Source organism: Anabas testudineus, chromosome 2 (assembly GCF_900324465.2).
Source record: "Anabas testudineus chromosome 2, fAnaTes1.2, whole genome shotgun sequence".
NCBI lineage: Eukaryota > Metazoa > Chordata > Actinopteri > Anabantiformes > Anabantidae > Anabas > Anabas testudineus.
Window position 1 is genome coordinate 7,192,300 of NC_046611.1, and position 23,794 is coordinate 7,216,093.

The 23,794-nt window shown below is 41.2% G+C and overlaps 2 protein-coding genes across 8 annotated transcripts in view; both read right to left on the reverse strand.

The window, feature by feature from the left end:
* Positions 1-12,751: 12,751 nt before the first annotated feature.
* LOC113162909 lies at positions 12,752-16,052 on the reverse strand. Its single transcript, XM_026361161.1, has 3 exons — positions 15,780-16,052; positions 14,295-14,389; positions 12,752-14,185 (listed from the first exon to the last, which is right to left on the reverse strand). The coding sequence occupies exons 1-3, from the start codon at positions 15,991-15,993 to the stop codon at positions 12,935-12,937; spliced, it is 1,560 nt and encodes a 519-aa protein (XP_026216946.1). The 5' UTR covers positions 15,994-16,052; the 3' UTR covers positions 12,752-12,934.
* A 976-nt stretch (positions 16,053-17,028) lies between these two features.
* LOC113163671 (R3H domain-containing protein 1-like) overlaps positions 17,029-23,794 on the reverse strand; it is a 43,013-nt gene continuing 36,247 nt past the window's right edge. For 5 of the 7 annotated variants that reach the window (XM_026362476.1, XM_026362477.1, XM_026362475.1 and 2 more), the window contains 6 exons: positions 22,502-22,605; positions 20,372-20,553; positions 19,622-19,775; positions 18,720-18,817; positions 18,523-18,607; positions 17,029-17,775 (listed from right to left, as the gene is read on the reverse strand). In XM_026362476.1, the coding sequence (XP_026218261.1) occupies positions 17,456-17,775; positions 18,523-18,607; positions 18,720-18,817; positions 19,622-19,775; positions 20,372-20,553; positions 22,502-22,605 (943 nt within the window). In that variant the 3' untranslated portion in view covers positions 17,029-17,455. Of the gene's footprint in view, positions 17,776-18,522; positions 18,608-18,719; positions 18,818-19,621; positions 19,776-20,371; positions 20,554-22,501; positions 22,606-23,794 lie in introns of those variants that run through there. The other 2 variants (XM_026362478.1, XR_003298926.1) reach the window with 2 other exon arrangements.

Consider the following 23,794-nt stretch of genomic DNA (forward strand, 5'->3'; position numbering starts at 1 on the left):
CTGTGCAGATTGACATCGTGTAGAAATCCCACCCCTTTATAAATCTAATATCATCAGTTTCTTACATCTGATGCATTCTGGGGTTAATTCAGTTTTTTATATGTGTTGCAGTAAACCAGAGATAAAGGACATAAACCTTTATTTTGTCTCTGAGAAACTGATTCCTCTTCTACAACAACCTCTTCTGCTTTTATTTATGCTAAAAGATGACACACAGTGGACATTAAGTTGGGCCTTTATGTTAATGGAGACTAGTACCGTTGTCCAAATACTGTACATGGCTCCCAGAATAGAAATGAGGGTACCACCTGTTTTTAGTCACATGGTGCTGTCAACATCCTGTAGGTCTTGTAAATTTCCATGAGGGCTAGCAGCCATCATATCTTCCACATCAGAGCTCATTTTATTGCACCAGCATTTTCCATCATATTAGACTTTTTTAACATTGAAGCAGAGCAGAGCTGCATAACAATGTTACACTGAGCATTTAAACTGTGATTCAGAGATGTTGAGGTATCGTGTTATGTAGCAACCTAATATCCTCACTGCCTTTTATACCTCTAATACAGGAATGTCCTTGGAAAGTGAGAGATTCCTGTTCTGCTCTGTGAATGTGTGCAACAACTGTAAAGCAACTCAGTGATCCAAAGCAAACAGAATTTGAGCATTAGACTGAATAATGTTGTCCAAAGTCAAGTTTGTATGCACAAAATAATGATAGACTGGACAATTTAATTAATACACTATAATAAAAGCTGACCTTGTGTGTATCTCATGATGCTTTATTGCACAACTAGGTCAGCACACATGCACCTTGCAGAATCTTTGAAGCTTTTCATTGTGAGTGTTGGCACAGTCAATGTGAAAAACAGAAAGCAACAGATATTTTTACAGCTATAAATAATCCAAATTATTCATACTGAAAATACCTTGGAGCAGCAATCCTGTAGTTTCCGATGATAAACTCACATTTGTGCGTGTTGTGCGAGAACCCGCTGGTATGTGATATCCAACACAGTTCATGTCTGGGTCACACTTGGGTACACATAATTCTTCCTGAGCGGGAGCGCTTCTCGGAGCACCAAATCAGGGGAATTACCACATTGCTGCAATGATTCCCATCAATGTTAGGCAACCGCAGGTAACAAGTTAAAAACAATGATGAAAAAGACAGTTAAACATGCCCCAACAGGTCACATGATGATTAAGAGTGAGTAACTAATAAGACCCAGGTTGGAAGTGGTTTGGTTTTAGGCAGTGGGCCAGCAGTGCTGGAGGTGTGTGACGAGTCTAGGTCACTGGGTCTCTCTCCCTCTCTGTCCTGACAGCGTGCTGCCCCACAGTTATCCCAGTGTGTCGACGTGCATTCAATCAGCGGAGCGCTGACATTTACTGCTGGGGCAAAAACAGCACACATTCACTTGTATCAGTCAGAGAGGGATTTCCTCCACTGTTAGTCACTGAGGCCGGGAAATTAAGGGCAGATTCAAAACAGTTCAAGGAGAAATAGCATTTTAGGTTATTCACAAGTTCAGCACCGTGGGATGAATTGTAGTGTCTTTTCTGTCATGGTTCTAAGATGTTCTCTAAATTCTAAGATGCGATAATGTTGAATTAAGTATATACAGCAAGTAAACAGCCTTCAGACCATCATTATCATTAACATAACATTTAAATTACTCGACTGTCCACTGTGTCGTGGCTCTGTGCTTTGTGCTAAACAGCTAAATAAAAATCTTCAAAGCACATCTGTAGAATAAAATAGCTTTAGTTAAACAGGAGATGTCAGAGAGTCGTTTAACTTTAGGCTCTCGCCTTGATCTCTGGCTGACAGCGACGTGGGGGCTGCAGTCTGAAAGTGCTCCAGTTTCAGAACAGGGGGGGGGGTGTTATTTCACACCAGCTGGGTCAGTGAGAGACCCTTAATGACACATGTTTTATCTTTGTGTGTGTGTGTGTTTCTGTGCATTCACACGCAGATTCATTTTTTTGATTGTGTGTGAAAGTCAATGCTGATGCAAATTTACTCTTCATGACATGATGGACCCCAGTCTATGGTGTGTACAAACACAAACACATGTTGGGGGCCTCAGTTTGGTAACATGCTAACAAAGACACCACCTTTCTAAGCTGAATTTCAAATGATTCAACATAACTTTTTGAAATTTCCCACTTTTAAGCCTGTTGCTGTGACGTCAGTGATATTTCTGTGACGTTATAGTGGAAGTAAGGGTAAATTTGAAGATATTACAGCTGATCAATTACTCACATCACCTATGACATCTTTGTGAAATCTTTGTAACTTTCACATTGTCACAGTGTTTTAGGGAATCAGATAAATATCAATGGAATGTGGATTCGTATCCTTCTGGGAAAAGTTTTTAAAATGTGTTGAGAAACAGTTCTTCCAGAAACTCATCATCTCATTCTTCTGTCAGCTCCTCGCGTAGTGACAGAAACTCGTACAAGCAGAGGAACGCACATGGAAATGTGTTTTCTGTGATGAAATCAGCGACTTCCTCTCATTGATTTTTGGGACCTTATCTAAAGTGAGGCTGGAGTACACAGCTTTTCCAAATACAGCATGAGTCATCTGCTAACTCCCAATATTACATCAGCTAAAATGTTGGTTTAAAGCACCAGAGCCAAATGTCTCCTCATCTACCAGGTACAGACTCACTCTGCTGGAACCCTTTAATGAATCCTAATAAGCTTCAGCTCCCTTTCACCCCCTTTGGCTTACTAACACATGACTTTTTCTTTTAATAAACCATTAGCTTAATATCCTCTGCTGAATGTACCGGTACTGTAGGGCAGCGAGGGCGCAGCACACACACTGTGATGGAGACACACACACAGACGTGCACACACAGAGCAGAAAGGCAATGACACATTAGACAGAATACAGTAAGACCGTCGAGTGTCTCCCGTCAGTCATTAGGTCTGTTCAGGCATGGATACACACACTGATGTAATGAGGCACAGTGAATGAGCCCAGTCTGTGTGTGTGTATGTGTTTAATAGACTGAAGGATGAATTTTTTCCAGGGATGACCTGATTCTTCAGGGGAGTCTGAGTGTGTGTGTGTGTGTGTGTGTGTGTGTGTGTGTGTGTGTGTGTGTGTGTGTGTGTGTGTGTGTGTGTGTGTGTGTGTGTGTGCATGTGTGGAGTTAATGGCGCATGAAATTATGTCTTCATTAGCATCTCCTCAAGATGAGCCACATGATGGGACAATAATCTTATCTGCCAGTTACAAGTCAGAAACAGAGGGTATTTGTGAGTCTAACGATCAAATGACAACAGTGAAAAGATCATTAAAACCTTTTATATCTGTTTTTATTTGTACCTGTTCTGGAATAAAGTGATTTAAACACAAAAAGCTGCTGTCTGAACATATCTCAACGTTGCTTTTCATACGGTAAATGTCTGCATCCTTGTTTTAATAGCCATTTTTAGCGTTTTTAGCTATTCTCTAGTCGGATTCCAAATAAATGGAATAATTATCTGTGTGCTATCTGTAGTTTTTGTTGTAGTGTACTTTTTCCAGTAATTATTTACTAAGATTAGACTTGTTTTTATTACAGCTTCTTGTCTGTTACTGCAGAAGCATTTTGTCAAAGAAAGAAATAATGTTGATGATTTAATTTAATAACTGAAAGTTGAAAAATATTTGTGTTAAACACTTCAACAAAATGCTGCCCTCTTCACCTTAGCTCTGACTACATCTTGCAGTCACCAGGGCTGAGATGTAAACCAGCTGCTGCGATTCCTCATAATCTTGGAAATGTGCGGCTGCTGTGCACGGATGTGGCTTTACTTTTATTGTGCAAGCGTGTGCCGACCTACCGCAGCCACTTCGGATTCAGAGTCAGATCGCATCATAGGGCAACCCAGGTCTGAGGCGGTGTGTATGTGTGCATCTGTATGTGAAGTGGAGAAGAGAATGACAGCCAGGAAACAGCCTCTGGTCTCATTCAGCTCTTCACCACAATAATGACAAATGAGAAGCTCCATATGTTGCAATGAGTTCTGTGTCAGGTCTGAAATGTTCAGATCAAAACAAAGAGAAAGCAACCTGCAGTCATCAACGTCCAGCTAATCAGGAGCTGTGAATCTTTCATTACCGTGATTGTTGTTGACGTGTTAGCACAGTTTTGATGTGCTCTTAGGGGGCGTTTAATGTGTCCTCTAGCTGTTATAGTAGAGATTCCCAGCTGTCAGTGACAGAAAACAACTGATTGGAGCTTTAAAACACAATGGATCCATGGACAATTTCAAACTGTGACACTTTAACTTCACTATTATTACTTCCTGATAGAACAAAACATGTGGTTACACTGGTATATTCTGTATGAATTCAGATTTTGTTTGTAGAAATACGTTGGCAGAGTCAACACATATTGTCACAGGCTTTCCTCTGTTTGAATACTTGTTTGCATACATCACGTATTAAAACACTATACACACATTAAGACCTTAACAAAACTAAAACCTGTTTGTTAAGTATGTTTATCTGTGGGCTATTATCACTTAGCTACTGAAATGTCCTGAGATTCTGCAGCACTGTCCCTGCTACGTGGATGTGCATATTAAAATGAAACCTGACATTCAGACACAAATCAGCCATGTGTGTCTGGCTATTTGCAAATGTTAAAGAAATAAATTGGGTAAAACGCTTATCAGCGCTTCCAGTCTTTATGCTAAGCAAAACTGGCTTCCGTCTGTGGCCGACTAGATATGAGAGTGAAATCAATCTTCGCTTGGCAGCAAATAAATGTAATTCAATCGAACAATTTCTTGTTAATGTTAAAATGTTAATCCAGTCCAATTAGTAATTACACTTGTCCCCTATTTATCATCCCACCTCTCCCCGATCAGTAACCAATCATAAATTCACGATGGTTTAATTTAAGTGATGCTGAACAGAAAAATGTAAAAAGCTGTTAGCAATGTGGTGCTAATTTGACTGTGACTGTATTTCTAACATTGGATATTACACATTTATGTGTAATAAAAGTGAGACTGTTTTCATGGTGTGTGTGTGTGTGTGTGTGTGTGTGTGTGAGTGTGTGTGGTGTGAAATCAATGACTCACACATGTGCAGGTACACTCCAAATGTTCTGTGAACCCTGTCCAAAGGTGGGTGGCTGAGGGAGGGTTAGGGAGTAGTACAGAAAAGAGATTCATGAATCCAAATGAAAACAAAAAATAATGTGCAAACACAATAAAAATGAATCTAAATGTTCATTATTTCTGTAATATATTGCATTATATTTAATTATTATTAACAGCAGTTGAAGAAAACATGGTTTTTGATGCCGTCTTTCACCAATGGCCTTGTTTTTGACACACTTTTTAGTTAGCGGTGTCACAATAAGCAAATATTTGATTAGAAATCCGCCCTCTAACTCTGTAAGTAAGGCTTCTGCATTCACACTAAAATAACCTCGGATATTTCTGGCTAAATATAGCGAACAACCAGGCCATCTCTCTGGCCCATATATGTGCTAACGCTGCAACAGACCTATATGAAAGTGGCAGACATGACTGCAGGGAGGTTTGACGGCCTGTATGGGCGATGATGTGCTGAAGTTCAGTGTGCCTTGTTAACTCTGAACAGTCTGATGAGCCCCTGCTGTAGAAAAATGTTTACACACTTTGCTTTTCTTTATTTTTTCAGCAGGCATTTAGAAAAAACGTGTTAATAATAAATTAATGTCAGTTATGTTTCATTTAGGATTCAGGTGTGTGGTGGATCACTGTCTTAATGCAACGCTAACTGCTCACAGCTAATCTTAGCACTTTATTTACAATTTCCAGTGACATAAAATATGAAACAAAGCAAGCTTTTGTGCTTAACTGATCAATTCATTTAAATGAATTATTTATTTTCTGGATGCACGAGCAGTCACAGCTCCAAATTTTAAAGCATGTTTGAGTAGATTGTTTAAAATATAACCGGCTTGGCCTAATGGAAATCAGTTATAATGACAATGAATTGATTCATCACTGGTCTTAAGTGAGATGATGCTACTAGAAAGCATAAAGCACAGCGTACAGCATCGTTGTCATCTCTCTGCCTCTCTGTGGTGGCCCACACAGTCAGATGAGAGCAACGCACTGAGTTTTTCTTTCTCGTTTTTTCTCTCAAAGTCTCTTTTTCTTTGTCAGCGCCCTGGTGATATTCATGTGATCTTAGGAGTGCTTCCAGAGCTCAGCCTGCACACCCCCCACACCCCTGCCTACTGGCAAGCCTCTGCAGCGTGGCTTGGAAATCAGCAGCAGACATAGCGAGGATGCACTGTGGCGAGCCAAACCATAATGCTGCCCAAACTGATGGAGATGAGCTGCAGAGGGGGGATGGGTGTAGAAAGAGGAGGTGTGACTGTGTCAGCATCTGTGAATGCGCATTTATCTACAGGAATATGGTAATCCAGCACACAGACATGAGAATATGTGGATATTTAATGTCTGTACGTACACAAAATAGCCACTGTTTAATAAAAACTGGGATATAAGGGGAGAGAACTGTAAAAAAAGACCTGTTCTTTAGGGTTACAGTGGGATTTTGAGGTTTTAGGAGGTGGGGGATTCTTTCCAACATTTCTTTGATCTCCTGAAGTGGCCTGAGGATTTTGCAGCCTGCTGTGAGTGGAGCGGCTGGGTGGAGGCTAAGTATATGGTGAGGTGTGTGTGTGCGTGTGTGTGTGTGTGTGTGTGTGTGTAATTGAACATATAAAACCAAGGTTACACATGAAAACATTACAGTGCATAACATCACACTGAAAGCTAATTGTTTTAATGAGAATATGTGTCAGGTGAGATTTATATGAGAGGCTGTGTAGTTCATAAATCATGCTTACACACATACACACGCCTTTGTCTCACACACACTATCATTCTCGCTCACACTCTCACATACACCATTAAAGCTTTAAGAGTCTTAATGAAAACAAACCTGCACTTGCTCCGAGTTGCTGCAAGCAAGGAACATTTAAATCAAGCCATGGTGCGTTTATGGACAATTTAAAATTCACCACATTTTGTTTTAATTAGAGCAAATTTACCAAGAGTTGTTCTCTTTATGTAGCTATCTGTCTTCTCCATGTATAAGATCTAAGCCAATCAGAAACCTGTACCTAATTTCACTACAATATACACTCATTCTCTGCCTTTTAAATTTCACACAACATATATAGTGTAATCTTATAATTAACATACACACAAATTGCCAAATTGTCGGCCAAGATGCTGAACACCTACTGCAACTAAATATGAGCATGCAGCAAAAACATACGCCTGCACATTCAGTGACAGTCCACTAAACGTAGTGTTAAGGTGCTGTGTGAAAGGTTTGGCCAATGTTGTGCTGCAGAGAAATGTTTAAAAGAGTGGGCTCTCATTTTTTGCTTGTGTGGCCAATCCTGCCACAGGTTTCACGCTAAGCTACCGATCAACAGTGGTGGTTCTGCACAAAGAAGTGCTGCCTTAAGGCACTGAATAAGATGATTGCAAGCTACCAAACACAGATGCAAATGTAGACTTTATAATATTAAAAATTTGAATTGCAAATGTTCAAGAGCCAGGAAATGTGTAATGCTGCAAGGGTACGCACAAAGCATTTTGGTGAGACACAATGAGCATTAACATAATTGTGTTTGTGTACAAGAAAACTACCATCATAGTGTCCAATTAGGGTGAAATACTGTGATGCTGTGTTCATAAAGATGTAAGATTTGTAATCTTGATGGCCTCCCATAGATTTACTGTACTTAATTTACTCTTATGTTGACTAATGTTTTGGTCCTCTGCGTGGTGAAACTCACTATTTGTCCTTCAAGTGAATGAATAAAAGCATGAAGATTACTGGATCTGTTAACCCAGGGCAAAGCACATGTGCACCTTATCTTGCGGAGGTGGTAAAGCACAGAGAAAGTATATTAGCGTGATATATGAGGAGGCAGCCTGAGCAAACAAACAGGAATTACCTGTTACACAAGGATGATATCACACAGAGTCCATGTGATACATTTGCAAATACAGCAGAGAGTTGGTGGGCTGAGAGTGTAGCTAACAGGAGGAAATGTCACTTGTCTCTCCCCGTTTTTGGTCTGTCTCCACTTATAAAACTCCCATAAAACCAATAATGTTGTGCAGATGTAGACATTTTGCCCCTGAGCTAACGATATAGCAGGCGCAGTATGCCGAGAATGCCTTTGATCAAGGTTTTATGAAGAAGAAGGCCTCTTTGATGATTTTGCTGACATTTCCAGGAGACTTTAAAGACTCGAGTCGGGCTAATCAAATCAGTGTGCATTTTCTCTCTTCGAGGTTAGGTGGCATGGATGCGGCCAGCCTCTAAGTAGCTCGGTTTTTTATGGCTTGAAGATGAGGAGACATTGTGTCTAAGTGCTTTCTGAATGAATGAAAAGACGTTTGGATTTTCTCTACAGATGCTTGTCCTTCAGCAGACCTCTTAATGTGAATGAAACGCACGTTTGCCTCCATGTAAGTGCTGAAAACACACATCCTTCAGCTTCCTTCACTTAACCACAGAGAAATATTGGTTATTTAATTCATCTGCATATTTAAACTTTATCTTAACATCTTCATGCTACTGTGTTGTTCATACAGTAGCATTTTATTGTCTTTACTCTGGAATAAAGTAGCTGTTACCCACTGACCTGGCGCAGTCGTGGTGTGTTGCTTTATAAATTCTGTTTACATTTATCTCTCTGGGGGACACAGGATGTGTCTCTGTCCTTTGTTTAAGCAGTGACCTTTTAAAAAGCCAATGCAACTTCACCCTGCAACTGATTTCTGATGCAAATGCACTCACACACTCACACAAACTTGCATATGAAAACACACCTGTACTGATATGTTCTGATCACTCAGACAAACCTAGAGCTCAGTACTGAATTACACAGGGATTCATTTTATGACTGCACAGACAGTAAAATGGCAAAGTGTCTCATTTTGGTGACAAATTATTGCAGGTCTTTACACAGTGTAATCAAACTCTCTGATTACATGATCTGAACCTCCACAGTGCCACTTTGTATTACTAATCCGGGGTCCTGTTGTGGTCACAGTGGCACAGAGTCCGTGAGATGCCATTTCTGTGGCGGCTTCAATTTTGAAAATGTCCAGGCCATTAAATCACCCAAGTGCTGTCGGACAAATCTGTCTGATCAGACCTATTTCTGCAGCATTTCTGCCACCTGAGAAACGTGGATCTCTCAGGTTTGGGGTATCTTTTGTCAGTAAATGGAGCTGAGACATAAGAGCTAAATGAGGCCCTCTTCCAGAAGGCAGCATTGTATTGTACTGTGGACCAGCTGCAGATCACAGCAGATAATACTCTATCATGCTAACATTGTATCATTCATCACTGTATCATTCAATTTCCTCACAATGACAACATTAGTTGGTACTAAAACTGTAGCTGACCAGCTATCTGCTAACATGCTAACCAGTAGTACTAGTCACATTTCCTTTGATTTGTTCTGCACTGGGCCATTAAAAGTGGACTCTGTCAAAATGACCATTAAAAAAAGGTCTGCTATTGTTTTTATATTTACACAACAGAGACTTTATACTGCTAGTTGCAGTAAACAGGCACGTCCTGTGTCTTTCAATAAACAAATGCAAGTTCTGAATTCAGGCGGGGGCCCACATGTGGCATCCGTGTGTTGCAGCCTGTGGTGTCAAGATTTAACAGGCAATCACATTTCTTCTTCACACCCCACTGACTGTGAGCTTTTTGAAATGGTCGGACGACAGACTGATAATTACATTGACACTTCCTGCATCGGCCCGTGAGTGATGTTGTACACGGGGGCGTTGTAAAGTAAATAAGAAAGAGGACACATCTGCAGTACAGGATTGAATTGTATATTATAACTGCTTCCGTACAGCTTGGATCTTATTTAGTTAGTTTTATTTTCTGTTGGTCATGACCACGGTCATGTAAACAAACCAACATTAATGTAAGGAGTATTGAATGGTTGACTGTATGTTGCTGATGGCCTGATACAGACAGAAGCTGAATTAAATTGATTAAACTGAGACATCATTACATTATGCGGCTATGAAAAGATCAGCTCCCTTTGGGGATGTCAGTGGATGTGATGTAGACAGAAACATGTCTCCAAATTAATGCTGATGTTCACCATCTGCTGCTAACAAGCTGGACATTATCTCATGATGTGTTCACAGCTTGTTTCTGCTGCCCCGAGTGGACAAAACATTTAGTTAAAGCTGCTTTAAGGTAATAGTAATATGTAATAAAAGTGATAGTAATAGTGTCGGCATTTTGGGAAATATACTCATTTACCAATGTTTTCAGCAAAACATCCAACATTTTATAAAATGTCGGAGGTAAAAGGTCATTTTTCTGTTTGGTAACTGGGGTAAAATACCTAAGTAGCACCACAATGAATGGGATCACTGGGGTGATACATGTCACACACTGACCATTAGTCACACTTAGGTTACATTTGCAAAATTCAAGGGGATTGGGTTTGTTTACCTTATGGGTCATATATTGTGAGACCAATTAAACCCCATTCATTCTTTTTCCACAGCTAACGCACACAGATAGTTTTCTTGGTCTGTTGCCCCCAATTTCCCCAACAAGGCTCTTCCATCACAACCCTCTAATACCCATACAACATGTAGGCAGAGCTGCAGGGGGGTGGGAGGGTAACAACTCATATCCCTCCCCACTTTCCCTCTCTCGGGCAGGGTGATGATCTGTAAAGAGAATCATTAAGACGCAATTTGTGACTGTGACGCACACACACACACACACAGGAACACACACACACACACACACGTTGCCTGGAGAAGGCTATCCATCACCAGCAGGCCCATCCCTCACTGTGAAAAAGATGCAGAGGTTTGCTGCGTGTCTGTCTGACCTGTGACCTCAAAGATGTATGTGTCTGAACAAGCATACACACTCAGAAATACAACAATATGTGGTACGGTGCTGACAAACACCTTCCAGTCCATGAGACAATGTGCCTTTGGGTCCAGGTATGTCCACACCAGGAACACACCCACACGACTGCAGACCAACTGCTCTGTAACTGTTTTGCGTCTCTTTGTGATTGTTTCAGTTCAAATTAAAAACATGTTGCTTCTCTTTGTTTTTTCCTTTTGTGTCTCTCTTGTGGTTGTTTTGCATGTTTACATTGGCATTCTTTGTGGTTATTTTGCCACCCATTACCACTATTTTGCTTGTCTTTGCCATTGTTTGCGTATTGAGTCTTTGTAATGATTTTGCCTTCATGTTAAATGTTTATTCCCAAACAGAGGCTCTGGCCCAGTAACCCTTTGACCCCTCAGGCTATCCAATAACCCACGTTTTGACCCCTAGCAGAGCCCGTCTCCTTTAAAAATGTCCTTGAGAGAGACACTCGAGTTCCTTTTCTGGCCTGCTGCTGTGTGTGACCTCCATCATGAAAGTCACACATATGTAATTTATGCAAAAACACAATTACCCAATTATATTTTTTGCATAATGAGAAGAAAGAATGAAAGAGGGGATATAATGGAGGACTCGTATTGAGGGGAAATAACTCCTGCTTTCTGCTTGTTGACCCTCCTGTCTCTTTGACCATAATAACTCCAGCCCTCATCCAAATAATGAGTAATTGTTGCAGACCTGCTATCAGAGGGGCCTGGGTGTTAACAGGCAGCATTCTTTCCCCTGCCTTTCTTTGATGAAGGGTTCTTCTGCTGGAAATCTAATTCTTCCATCCTGCAGGATGTTTTCATTGTATTTGAGAGCTTTCCCTTAACAACGCCCAGCGCTGGAGCTCGGCAACCTCTTCCACTAGGTTCCTATGGTAACAACCCAGTGTGTGTGTGTGTGTGTGTGTGTGTCTTTGAGATGAGCGATTGTCTATGTTTGTGTGCGTGTGTGTTCATTATGGCAGTGTGGCTTATTTTTACATAATGAATCAATTATCAAGGCTGCAGAGGGAGCTCATTTGAATAATCGCAGACAAAAACGCTCCACACAACATGATTGTACTGAGCATCTTCACATGATCAGTGTTTCCCTTGGAAAAGGTGCAACACTGTCTGTGTGTGTGTGTGTGTGTGTGTGTGTGTGAGGAGAGGGGAGTGTGTATAATGGGACATCCAACTGACATCATTTGTCTGCCAATCTGCCTCCTCCTTCCCAAACCCAGCCTCCATAATTGCCTCACTGAGTAGGACTATGACAGATACAGAGTCTCTATTTTTAAACAGTTCACCGTGTTGGAGAAAGAGTCACACTGCCCCCTGCTGTCCAGTGTTGGTGCACGATTCTGGCTACAGCAAGACTAAAGCTTAATGTAAAGCCATCATGGCATGTCAGTGAACAAGAATCTAATTTTAAAATCACTTTAAGTCTCTTAAACTGCGTATAAGCAGGTGTTTAAGCCTCTGTTGTGATTATTCTTCTCTTTTCAAACTTCTTTTACATTGATAAACTCTTACAAACTAATATGTGATTTTGTTATCTGTCATTTCTGTTTTTAATTAGCAGCGTCTTTTGTAATTAAGATCTAAGGAGGTTAATTAGGACTTATACCTACTGCTAAAAACACTTTTTGGATTGACACCTGCAGCTTTAAGGCCTTGTTATTAATACATGCACAAACAAAAGGAGAGCTTCACCTCAAAAACAAAAGCAAAAGCAATTAAATAACCAGATTTATTTTAAAATTTTCCTTATTTATTAAGAGCACAACAAGGGAAAACTAAGAAATACAGCATTATTATTCTCTGTAGCTCTAATAATGATAAAATTAAACATAATAAAAACATGCTGATTCACATTACTTAAACTGAGCTAAGCAGCAAGTAGCACAACTACACCACCCTGTGGTCTTTAATAGAAGTACATTCATTTACTTTTATTCCACTTTCATATTCACAGGGGTACAGGACGTTTTATATTTAGACTGCGTTCCAGTCTCTTATAGAACAGGAAACTAGATATTGAAGGGCCGACCACTTTTATGCTCGAGTCCTCAACAATGTAAAGAACATCATCGTACATATCTGCAAAATTCGCTTCTTTGCAGATCTGAATTAGTTTGTGTTTCGAATGCTCCCCCTTCTTATAGCAGACTTCATGAACTCTTAATGTCGACTGCTTATCCTCCACCAAAGTCTTCAGCTTTTCCAAGGCCCGTTGGACCCTGAAAGAACCCAGGGAAGGCTGCTTCTCAGTCAAACATATCCGCACAAGGTCGGATCCTTTGGCTTCTTCAACGGATGCATATAGACCGCTCAAGCATCTGTCGTACTCCTTCTTGTCTAGTTTTTCGATGTACCTGAATATGTTGGAGTCGACCCAGATGCATTCACCCTCTGGATCCTCCGAACATCCTGCCGACAGGTCTTCTGTTTCCCCAGCGCTGCTCTTCCAGGACAGAGAGACATCTTTAGGTTTGGTGTTAGTGACTGATGAGGTGCTCTGATACATTCCCTTCAGATAGTTAGAGTCTAAATGAGTGCTTCGTACGGTCTCTGCTGCTGACATCGTGTCTGTTCTGCTGTGTTTTTGTGAAATACCATCTACTTCTGGACCTGATGAGGAAGATCTAATCCCTGCATTCATCTCCTCCCTGGACAGTTGTCTGGTTTTGGCCTTTGCTCCCTCGGTGCTGTATTTTGTGATCAGTTTGAGCCTGGACCCAGCTTTCAGCTCTTCCTCTTCATCAGTGTCTGGGTCACAAAAGCTTTGTACGTTCTGACTGGCAGAGTTGTGAGTTTTTGCATTTGAGAGCAGGCTTTGGACTTCAGCTGCCTCACCTGTGCTCTGTTGGAGTGCTGATAAGCCGTTTGAGGCTGCTGGCTTCAGCTTAGCTTTAGAACCGCTGCAGCTTACAGAGTCGAGAAACTTGTGATGAGATATTACCGTTGGATTAGGAGGAGACTCTCTAAGTGTGATGGTACCAGTTGGGACTGTGGATTTAAGCTGGCTGGCCCTGTGGATGAGGTCCTCTCTCAGGGCCTTGATGGCAGCGAAAGGCCCCTCAATTGTGGCTTTCCTGTCGTGGGACAAAGGCTGGAAACGTATGGACCTGTGAGCTGCTCGCAGACTCTGAATCAACGATGCTTGATCACTGTTGAATAATGAAAGGTCGACCTGAGCCCTGGAGACATAGAAAAACACCTGCAGCACAAGAAACCATCTGAATCAGTACCTTACATCACTGGATATTTGAGTTCTGACGCAGAGGTGAACTTACTGAAGGTGGCGTATTAGCGATGGTCATACTTACATCTCTGGTGAAGGGGAACACGGTGAGAAGGTATTTTTCAGGAAACGTGCTGTCTTCCATGATCTGTTGCTCCTTTCTCGCCACCCTCTCTGCATCTGCCAAGAAACAGTTGTGCTGTGTTCTCCGCCCGTGTAAACATTACAAAGATACTTCATGAACCCATAAAGCCTAATGCCTCTGATGTTCTACCAGTGTATTGTTGGCTCGCTTACGACAAATTAAACCATTTATCAGCTGGGCGTACATTTAAGCGACATTTCATGTAAATAAATATTTGATTTATACTAAGCCTCTCTACATAATGCACAGTATACTGTGGCTGTGTTCGAAACCACAATTTATTCCCATGGGAACCAATTATAGCATATAACAGGAGCTTTGATGCATTCAAAAGCTCACTACTCTGTGGGGCGTTCAATGACTTGTCAGTGTTCCATTTTACAACATAAAGCTGGCAGCTGAAATGAGGGCAGATCTGACATTTTGAAAGTATTTTTCAGAGTATTTGACAGTTGCAGGTCTAGGTTTTTCTAAAATGCACGGGAACCCTGAATTTAATTTGCATCCACTGACGGCAGCGTCTGTTTGCGCCTCTCACAGATCTAATAATCATCCAATCTTCTGAGATACCCATCTGTTGCATGTAAACATTTGTGTTTCTTTAATACAGATATCTGGATATTACACACAAGAAAAATGTTGATACTTTTTATTTGACAGCATAAGATACTGGAACAAAGCCGAGTATATTCTGTTAAACTGATGTTTCACTGTGAACCTCCCTGTGCAGAATGACACACTGTTATTCTGTTGAACCAAACACGTCTGGTGTGTTTTCGTACAGCTGAAACCTCCAGAGTACACACTGTGGACTTTTCAGAGGAGGAGACGTCTTAATTTATGTAGTTGAAATGAGATTTCTTGCAGTATTAGAGATTATGGGTGGATGTGGGAGGAGGATAAATGTGTTTATTGTTAGCATCTAATCTGTTTTGTCCACTAACTACTACTCAAAGCAAAATGTTTGGATCTGTCTAAAAACTTGCCATCTTTGTTATTTCCTGTCATAATCTTTGTTTGAATCAGGACAAAGAGGCACAAGTTAAGAATCAGGTTAAAAATGTTTTATATCTGCAGCAGAGAAAATATTGTTTAAGCCAGAAGGTTAATTAACCTTTAAGGTTTCTGAACTCTTTCAGAACCTCAGTGAGGATTATAAAATGCCCCTTTCAAGGGTGGACATGTTTGATGTTAAGAACACCGGATGTTTAGCACTGTGACTTGAACGCAGCTTGTGTTACTGCTAATAAGACGGATTGAACGCACTCGCACATAAAAACTGCCAGTTTTTGAATGGAGTTTGGTGCATGAACAATAATCTATTTTAGCTTCTTTGCAGCTAACTTAATAAGGAACTACTTGAAACACCAACACGACACATTGTAGCCTGATTAGCATGTGTTCAGCTACAACCTGTCCATTTACCTTCGGCTCGGTCAAAAGTGACGAAGGCGACTCCCCCCATGCTGGTGGGGTAGGTGACCACCTCCACGTCTCCTCCGTGACTTCGCCTGCGGGTCTGGAAATGAATCGTGAGCTTGTCGCCCATCCTGCAGGCGGGCAACACGTCGGGAACACCGGACACAACCACAGTCCTGCTCTCGTCCGACAAATCTCTCTCCATTGCGGCTGCGGACATGAAATAGCGGCTTTACGCGCGTTTTGCATTCACCATAAACCAAACACACCCGTTGCCATACGCACAGTTATCGGTTGAAGTAGTTTCACTTTCACTCTGTGCAGCTCTACATGCAGCAGTGACAGCATCTGTCCACTGTGTGTCTCTGTTTCTCTACACTTGGGATGATGGTTTTACTCAAAATGGAAAATTAATGCAGCTGGAAATGAGGCTACTAAGCAGAGCAAATATCTCTGCAATGCCCTAAAGGCACAGATACAAACTACACGGCAACATTTTCCAAATAGTTGCCTCATTTGTTGCTCCCCCCTCCGTGCACACACACACACACACACACACACACCACCCTGCCACCTAGAAACATCTCACTTTATTCGACCCTGCATCTGCCGACTGTCGACGGTGCTTTAGAGTTTTTAGTTGGGGAAAAATCTCTGTCAACACATGTGGTGCAAACATTTATTAGAGTCAAACAAAAAAAGAAAGAAAGAAAAAGTCACACCAGACACAGAACACCTCTCATGATTCACACACAAGCAAACAAACAACAACAACAACAACAACAAAAAAAAAAGCCAAGTAGAGTGACAAACTCGATTGCATTTTTCTTGTGCATATAAACATTTTAATTAAATATAAAAGAAAGTGGCCTGGCTGAGTGCAACAATCAGGTATGAAGGGTTAAAAGAAAATCCAGGCCCTGTCCAATACCAATCAAATCTCCATCATGATCATCACTTCAGTGCAAATGCAACATTCACCGTGTATAAAAGTGACTTTAAATAATTCAGGTAGTACATCTACTATTCAGTGTTTATTATGTATGGGTGCTGCTGTGTGGTAGATTTCCTAACGAGACACAGATGCTGTTCAGTCCCATGAGTCAACCTGACAGAATAACTGATCACAGTTCAATAAAACGCTTGCTTTGATATGAATTTAAATGCTATAATATTGTCAAATTTTCAACAGTAGGCAAAAAAAAAAAAAAAAAAAAAAACATTCTCGAACTAGAAACGAGTAGATTATGTGTACGTTTCACTTGAAATGGTGCTCGCACTCATACACCTGCTATTAAAATAGCCACAGTGGAGACACTAAAATCTTAGCTTGCAAATAAATCCCCGAACTCTCCGAACACTTTTGAACAACAAGCTAGATTTTTAGAATAGAGGGGGGCCTTGAGTTGAGCTCAGCAGCCACAGACGCATTTTCACAAACCAAACCAAACCAAACCGGTAGGTGGTGCTCAGACCTGTTGGCAAAACAAAAAAACAAAAAAGGAGAAAGCAAACTAAAACAAAACCAAAAAGAAAAAAAAAGTGAACATTCACTCTTCAATAACGTTATACTGTTTTTGATTTGGACAGAGTCTGGGAGACAGTCCAGGCGGAGGCAACAGAGGCAGGTGGTTGGGAATGTGTTCATGTGGCGCTCCTCAGGTGCACCGAGATCTTAGCAGCTATGAGCCGACCTTGTCCGAGTTGCACAGCTCCCCTTTGTGCCTGGTACTAATTCGAAGTTTAAATGTGGCCTGGGGGCTGCTGTGGTGGAGCGCGGTGCTAGGAGCAGCCAATCTGCAGGGGAGCATGGCAAAGACAGAGTATGATGAGGCCAGGTCTCCGCTGGGAGCGTCTCTGGTTGTGTTGCAGAGCCGCCGCTGATGGTCAGACAGCCTCTGGATCAATTCGCCCCCTTTGCAGAGCCCTGCCAGGAGGTGGTGGGAGTCTGTACAGCTGATCCCCTCCGGAGGATCTGTCACTTCCAGGATCTGACTGCTCACTGCAGACACACAGACAGACACTGTGAGCAGCAGAGCCAGTAAATAAAACAACTGTCAAGGGTGAAGACAAAAATCAGACCTGCTCCATCGGGAGGCTTCAATAAACTGCTGCTGTCAGCTTTAAAGCTTTAAGGTGGAGGGACGGTCAAACCTCTTGCAGTATGCTAAAGCAAGATTATATAAAAACCAGAACCTCACCTGAATTTAGAGGTTTTTTATTTTTCAGAAATGCACACATCATCATTTTAACAAGTCTGCCTTTCTTCATTTTTCAAAAATAGGCACCAAGGTGATGCTGAACTTTCCACTGACACGAGGCTGAATAACCCCCCCCCCCCCCCCGATAGTATTCTAGTAGAACTGTTGACAAGAGCACCTAAATACAGCAAAAAAAAATCTCAGCGAGTGCAAAAATACGACGTGATATCTGAAACAATCAGCACATTTCTTCCGACACACACACCGCCGGGGCTGCAGGTAACACTGCCAGGTGTGGATTCTGCCTTGTCTGGAATTTATTCTGCTTACTTTCACAAACGTTCACTCTTCCTCGGCTACAGACCTGCATGTTTTTAGGAATTGCTTATTTTAACTTGCATACAAAACTCCACAGAAAACACTTCATACTATCCTAGAGTACCATTTAGAGAAGAGGTGAAATCAGTCAAAATGTCTGATAAGGTAAAAATGACGGCTGTTAACTCGAGGTCCCCTAAACTCAAGCCTCCCTCTGGACTTCCTATTACCTGCTTCACCTACACTGAGATCTGAAGACAGTGATTTTCTGCTGGCCTTCCTCCCATGACCGCCACGCCAAACCCCCATTGGACCCTGAGGAGACAAAGAAAACATTAATTTGTAAAAGCTGGATGAACTTTTTTTGATGCATTTATTAAATTTTGATTTAAAAAATACCAAAAAAATAAAAAAATAAAATGCTGACCTGGTGTTTGGCCACCATGGGGGCAGTGTGAATCAGCGGAGGTCTGATTGAGGGTTTGTACTGCAGAGGTTGGCCCAGTAGAGAGTAGTGTGCTTCACCTGGACGTCGCAACCAAAACACAAAGTTAGAAGAAATCCTAAACAGAACATCTTATTCGCAAATAGATTATTCCTGTTCATATAACATTTAATAATAATTATAATAGTAATGATTTAACAGCCACACAGTAGCATCATGTCCTAAGAAAGTAGTTAAGCAGTAGGATAGTTTGTTACATAGTTTACATTATATAAACCTTAAATAAAAAAATATTTATCTCTAGTTTACTAGTTTGCAGGCGTCTTGATAGAAAAATTCTGTAAAATAAGCAATATCCTAACAAGCTAAATATGAATGAGCTAAATCGAATTCGAAATATTTTGTTATGTTTAGTTAGCTGCTGTTAATGTGGCAGACGTCAGCTAAATACCTATGTACAGAGAAAGCTAAGATGTGCAAATTAAATAAAACATTTCATTAAGGTTCAGGGAACAAACTAAAACTGTAATTTAACTAGTTAAACATTTGTTTACTGTTGGTTAACCAGCAACAAACTAGGATTTTCGTATTCCCCTAATGGCAGATAATCTTTCACACATTTCACAGCAGAAAGTTCAGGGAAGTTAAACTACAAGTTATTAATGTACAACTATTTCAATATTAGCAAATAAACAAATTATGACAGGTCCTGTGACCATTTGGCTCCTGCACAAACTAATTTTTCACTGTTTAAAATGTCCCGTTGCAAACTTAGGATTAATGCACAAAAGTTATTTTGATTTCGCTGCCATGTTGGAAAGCGTTTCTTCTCTATAACACTAGTGTGTAAGTGAGCAACCACACATTGTCCATGTGTTGCTGACCTTGTCCATTGTGGCAGAAGGATGTAGGGAGCTGCGGGTGGTGGTGCGGGTGGTGGGCCATGACAGGGATGGGTGGGATGCCTGATGGGAGGCCCTTGACGGAAGGAGGCTGGCCTGGCGAGGGAGTGAGCGCCGGAGACGAGGGCAGGCTGCTCTACACACAACACACCAATGGTGCAGTAATTCATTCAGAGAAAGAAAGGAAAAGAAAAAAGCAACCTTGGCTTTATCTTCCTTCCACAAAGTCATTTTGTCGTTCAAGTTGCTGCTTTAATGTACCATTCTTACCACATTAGTGCCCCTAATGTACCATTACACCCTAATGCGGAGGACTATTTTCTCCTCATTTTCAGGTTACAGCAGCGTCAACTTAATTTGCAGAGACTATTTACTACAACATTTAACCTGCCTGGAGCTGCAGGGAAGGTGGTTTTGGCTAAAGGGGACAATTTTGATGTCACTGTCAGACTGAGACAACCAGACTAAATTGGCTTTCCAATTGCTTTCGTGTGACGGTTTTAACTTTGAGACATACACTGTATTTTCCTATGTAGCAAACACAACTTGAGTAGATTCATAATTTAAAATTATTTGGAAATTACTGTTGTGAACTTCAAACCTCTAGGCTACTGAGCTAATTACATGTTTTCAACCTCAATGAGGCTTTTAAAAAGGTTATGGAAACCAGATTCACACAAATTACTTTACCAACGACTTCTCCTAATCAATGCACTTGGGTAGTGTTTGTACCTGGGTGTTGTCAACAGGCACAGTGAGCTCCGCAGGCCTGTGGCTACGCTGGTGTTCAGGGCCTGGGTGTTTGTGGCTAGGCGGTTTCCGCTGGCACGGGGAGGGGGCCCGGGGCTGCTGGCAGGGGGGCGCTGTCATTTGCAGCATCACCATGCCGCTGCCAGGCGCCGGTGGCAACAACCCTGCACACACACACACACACACACACACACACACACACACACACACACACACACACACACACACACACACACACACACACACACACACACACACACACACACACACACACACACACACACACACACACACACAAAGACATTTAAAAAAAGGCCGAAACACAATGTTAGTATAGGGTTACGCTTGATAGGAGGCAAATCGGGTCAGTAAAGCTGTTTAATTCATCACATAAACTCATCATTGAAGTATCCGAGTAAACTGACAGACTAAATGAGTTTTCCCCAAATGTCGTCTTCAGCACTTTTGTTCAGCTACACACCTCATCAGTGAAAACGCCGCTCTCACACTGTTAGCTGCTGAACAATTAGGGTTTAAATGCCCTGATTATAAGGCCACGTCTGTAGTGGCAATAACCGAGTCCATTCTCTATTCCTGCTAAATCCTCTGATAATCCAGAGGATCCAATTATCTAATTAGTTTCTGACACAGTGATATATGCCAACATGACTGATCTGCAAAATATATCTAATTAATTATTGTTTACATAAAGCTTGCATTAGGTGGAAATCATATAGCTAGCTTTGCTCAGCCGACGCTCATGTTGATTTATGAAGTAATAAATAATAACAGTAGCAAGGACAATGGATATTTGGACTTAATCTGCAGATTATTTCTGGCCCCAGCCTAGCCAATTAAAATGTTTACTGGTGACGCTGTAGGTAGGGCCGCAGTGAGACCTTCATCTGACATCATTACTGACGGCCTGGAAATGACGACTCTGTCCATTGCTCTCTCTTAATAATCAGACATGAATAATAAAGGTCATTAGTAAGGAGTCTACCCCACCTGGGGCCTCAACGGCAATTCTGTGAGCCCTCAAAAGGCAATAGATGAAAAGAAAGGTTACGCTGTTTTGTAAAGCATTAGTCAATTTTATTTATGCTATTTTATGCACCCCACTTTATTACTTTCATTAATATAGCTCTCATTTTACCTAAATATCTGTTATGAACTAAGCTCAGCCTATTTTATGTTACTGCAGTTACCAGAGCATGACCAGTAACAGACTGTTATTATTATGATAAAGTGATACGAGTTGTTTGTGTTTGAGAAGGAAACTGTAATGGGAAATGTCATAGACACACATTTCACACACTGAACTAAATAAAATGCTCACTTTTTCTGCCACTTCAAAGCAAATTTCAAAAGATAAACGGATAATATGAAACTCTAGATGTCCTTGAAACAACATGGTAAGTGTTTTTTTTCTGCTCTCAGACTAGTTGAGTTATTCACTCATTGATTTTATCATTTATATTACAACAAAAAACACTTGTGAAAGGTGGAAAAAAAACTGTTACCTTAAATATACTGCAGCAGATTCAAACTATATGAAAACACTGTACATTCCAATATAATCAGCACTGTGAGATGCTAACACCTTCATCTGGGGAGTCATGACATTGGTGATTTCCTACATTAGGAGTTTTTTCACTAAAACAAACAAAATGTTGAGGACATTTTCATCTATATAAGATCTGCTGGACCTACTGGAGGTTTAATCTTAATCCAGCTCTAGTTGGGAAGAAGGGGACGACGTGAAAATAATTTTCACTTATCAAAACGCCAGGAAGCCGCCATCACCACGCCTCACTCTTTCTCATTTTCAAAAACCGGAGTGTAAATCTAATCATGATTCTGACACAATACAATGGCAAAGTAAACCCAGGGAAGATTATTTCATTATGAAGGGCGAGCCGAAGTTATGAAGGAACACACTCAGTTATTGACACTAAGAGATGGGGGAAAATAAAAAATGTCAGAGCGCTGGCTGTTTTAGGGAGTCTCCCAGGCGGCTAATGTCAGAGACTAAAGTGAAAAATACCCATTTACTGTGTGAGCGTACTGTAGATCAGTGTGTGTCTCAATCTGGTTTAGCGGTGAGCGTACCGGCAAAGTGTTGGCCTGGGTGCTGCTGGGAGATACAGGTGGACGAGGTCTGAGGAAACTGGAGCTGCTCCATCATGGGGGTGGGCAGGAAACTCACTGTAGAACTGTGAATGAAACACACACAAAGTATTCTTTATGAGGGTCTCTGCAGTGGTCCTCAAATATGAGAATGTGATGCTTCCATTTTGTTTTACATCACAGTAAATATTTTGGATTTTGAACTGTTGGTTAGCCAGTTTTCTGTTGCATAAACAGATAATTAATTAAAAAAAGCATGTGCGGATTAATCAAAAACATATTAGCAGCTAAAAACTGATGAATCATTACAAAAAAATAAAATAGAATGCTGCTAAATGTGTCAAAATAAGTTGGTTCTGCTACTCTCAAACCCAAAAAAGAAGAAGTCTAAAGTTATGCTCACACCTAAGTAGGTCTTTAAAGTGATCACATAAAAACCACCTCTAAACCTATACAGACGCAAATCTCCAAGAGCTCTGAGATCCTAACGCTGCAGCAGAGGTATTAAAGTTGTCCATCTGCAAAGTAGGTGCTCTGCTCTGTAAGGAACCTGCCTGCGGGGAATCATGTGCAGCTGGTGAAAAAGCAGACTGCAGGTGGACACTCAGTCCTCGTGGGAGAAGAATGAGCTGTTCGTACGCTGCCACATAAATCATTTCCACACTCACTGCCCTACTAAAGCAGCCTCATTTTACAGCTGGGACAATGAGAAAGTGACCTCTCCTTGCATGTGCATGTATCTTTGCATTATTCTTCTCCAGGTGATGACTGCGTACATGTCTGTGCTCATGTCTGGTGTTTGTTATGTGTACGTGCACAGTGGTCCCAGCAGGGTTTCACTCAGCAGCATCCAGATTGATTTGGTCCATGGAGGTAGAAACTAATTACATGTTTTGCTTTCTGTGAACTAGTTCTATCAATCAGTTATAATGAGAGGGACCACGGCGGCTCCACACTACTCCACATCAGCAGTAGTAGAGGAAAATGACTACAGCTCTTTGAGAGGGTGTCAGAGTAGACATTCATCAGCTAGACGCAGTTCACCAAAAGCACCATGGTAATAACTTCATTTTTTCTCCCTACAGTGAACACAGATGACCTTCGCACTCAGCTTCTTTGGGGGATTCACTCATCAGGCTCGTTAGGTCTATAAATAAGAGGCACCTTCAGCATAAAGTACCTGCAAATCGGTTTCTGGGACAAAAAACATCTATAGCTAAGCCAATAATTCAATCTTAACCTAAATCTGATTAAAACATCCTCAGCTATGAGAAA

What these genes read in the sequence shown, in the direction of transcription:
- LOC113162909 (XM_026361161.1), bottom strand. Translation starts at nt 15,993, where the DNA reads ATGTCCGCAGCCGCAATGGAGAGAGATTTGTCGGACGAGAGCAGGACT. An exon ending in CACTTTTGACCGAGCCGAAG is followed by an intron (nt 14,390 to 15,779) that starts GTAAATGGACAG and finishes GTTTCTTGGCAG; the next exon opens with ATGCAGAGAGGGTGGCGAGA. An exon ending in TGTTCCCCTTCACCAGAGAT is followed by an intron (nt 14,186 to 14,294) that starts GTAAGTATGACC and finishes CTTGTGCTGCAG; the next exon opens with GTGTTTTTCTATGTCTCCAG.